The sequence below is a fragment of the Malurus melanocephalus genome, unplaced genomic scaffold, assembly GCF_030028575.1.
Source record: "Malurus melanocephalus ecotype Western Australia unplaced genomic scaffold, MMel_1.1 scaffold_2921, whole genome shotgun sequence".
NCBI lineage: Eukaryota > Metazoa > Chordata > Aves > Passeriformes > Maluridae > Malurus > Malurus melanocephalus.
The window spans coordinates 1-1,277 of NW_026626153.1; the positions used below are offsets into that span (position 1 = coordinate 1).

The following is a 1,277-nucleotide window of genomic DNA, read 5'->3' on the forward strand; positions in this document are numbered from 1 at the left end:
GGGGGGGGGTCGCAGTCCGGGGGTTCAATATCAACTTTTGTCGGCGGCGGGGTCTCTGTGGCGCGAGGTTTTCATGGTCTCCAGGTACTCCTGCTGCGACACCGCCAGCACCGACGCCAGGATCTCGTCGTCCTCCCAGTCGTTCAGGCCTGGAGGGGGGAAAAAAAAAACCCAAAAAAAATTTTTTGGAGAGGGGGATGTAGTAGGGATATGAGGAAAAAGGGTTTGAACCCCCCCAGACCCCGCTGAGGTATCAGGAATGAGGTCAAGTTGAGGTGGGGTTGGAGGTTGACATCCCCACGAGGTTAAAATCGCCCAAAATGACCCTAAAACCATCCTAAATGATGCTAAATCCTTCCCCAAATGACACTAAACTGACCCCAAAAAGACCCTAAATCTCACCCAAAACAACCCTCAATTCCCCCACATGACCCTAAATCTCCTCCAAAATAACCCTAACACTCCCAAAACAACCCTAAAACAATCCTAAAACCCCCAAAATGACCCAACCCTCCCCAAAACAACCCCAAAACAATCCTAAAACCCCCAAAATGACCCAACCCTCCCCAAAACAACCCCAAAACAATCCTAAAACAATCCTAAAAATCCCCAAAATTACCCTAAACCCCCCAAAACAACCCTAAACCCCCCCAAATGACCCTAAACCACCCCAAAACGACCCCAAACCACCCCAAAACGACCCTAAACCTCCCCAAAATGACCCCAAAACAACCCTAAACTGCCCCAAAATAACCCTAAACCGCCCCAAAACGACCCCAAACCGCCCCAAAACCTCCCCTCACCCCGAATTTTTCCCCTGGGGCGCTCACCGAAGGCGGTTGGGGACATTTGTTGCATGAGGGCGCGACATTCCAGCGCGGGGTACAGGGACACCAGCGGGGGGGTGGCCCGGCCCCCCCCTGCCCCCAGCTGGCTGCTGGTCCCTGCAGGGGGGAGGGGACAAATTTGGGGTTTAGGGACCCTCCCCAAATTAAAATCGGTCCTTGTTTTGTTATAGGAATGGGTTTGGGGTGATAGGAATTATGCAAATCCCGGTTTGGGGTGACAGGAATTCCACAAATCCCAGTTTGGGGGGTCCCGATATCCCCCAATCCCAGTTTCAGGTCATGGTAATGCCCCAAATCCCAGTTTGGGGTGTCCCAATATCCCCAAATCCCAGTTTGGGGTATCCCGATATACCCCAAACCCAGTTTGGGGTCCCCAGTGTCCCATTATCACCCAGCACCCCATACCCTCCCAGTAACCCCAGTTTGGGC

The 1,277-nt window shown here is 52.9% G+C and overlaps 1 protein-coding gene across 1 annotated transcript in view; it reads right to left on the reverse strand.

Annotated features, from left to right (window-relative positions):
- Nucleotides 1-6: 6 nt before the first annotated feature.
- Nucleotides 7-1,277, reverse strand: part of LOC130587974 (OTU domain-containing protein 5-like) — a gene marked incomplete at its 5' end in the record, with an annotated part of 7,100 nt that continues 5,829 nt past the window's right edge. Inside the window, 2 exons of the mRNA XM_057388936.1 lie at nt 7-149; nt 831-1,029. Of these exons, the coding sequence (XP_057244919.1) occupies nt 31-149; nt 831-1,029 (318 nt within the window). The remainder of the gene's footprint in view (nt 150-830; nt 1,030-1,277) is intronic.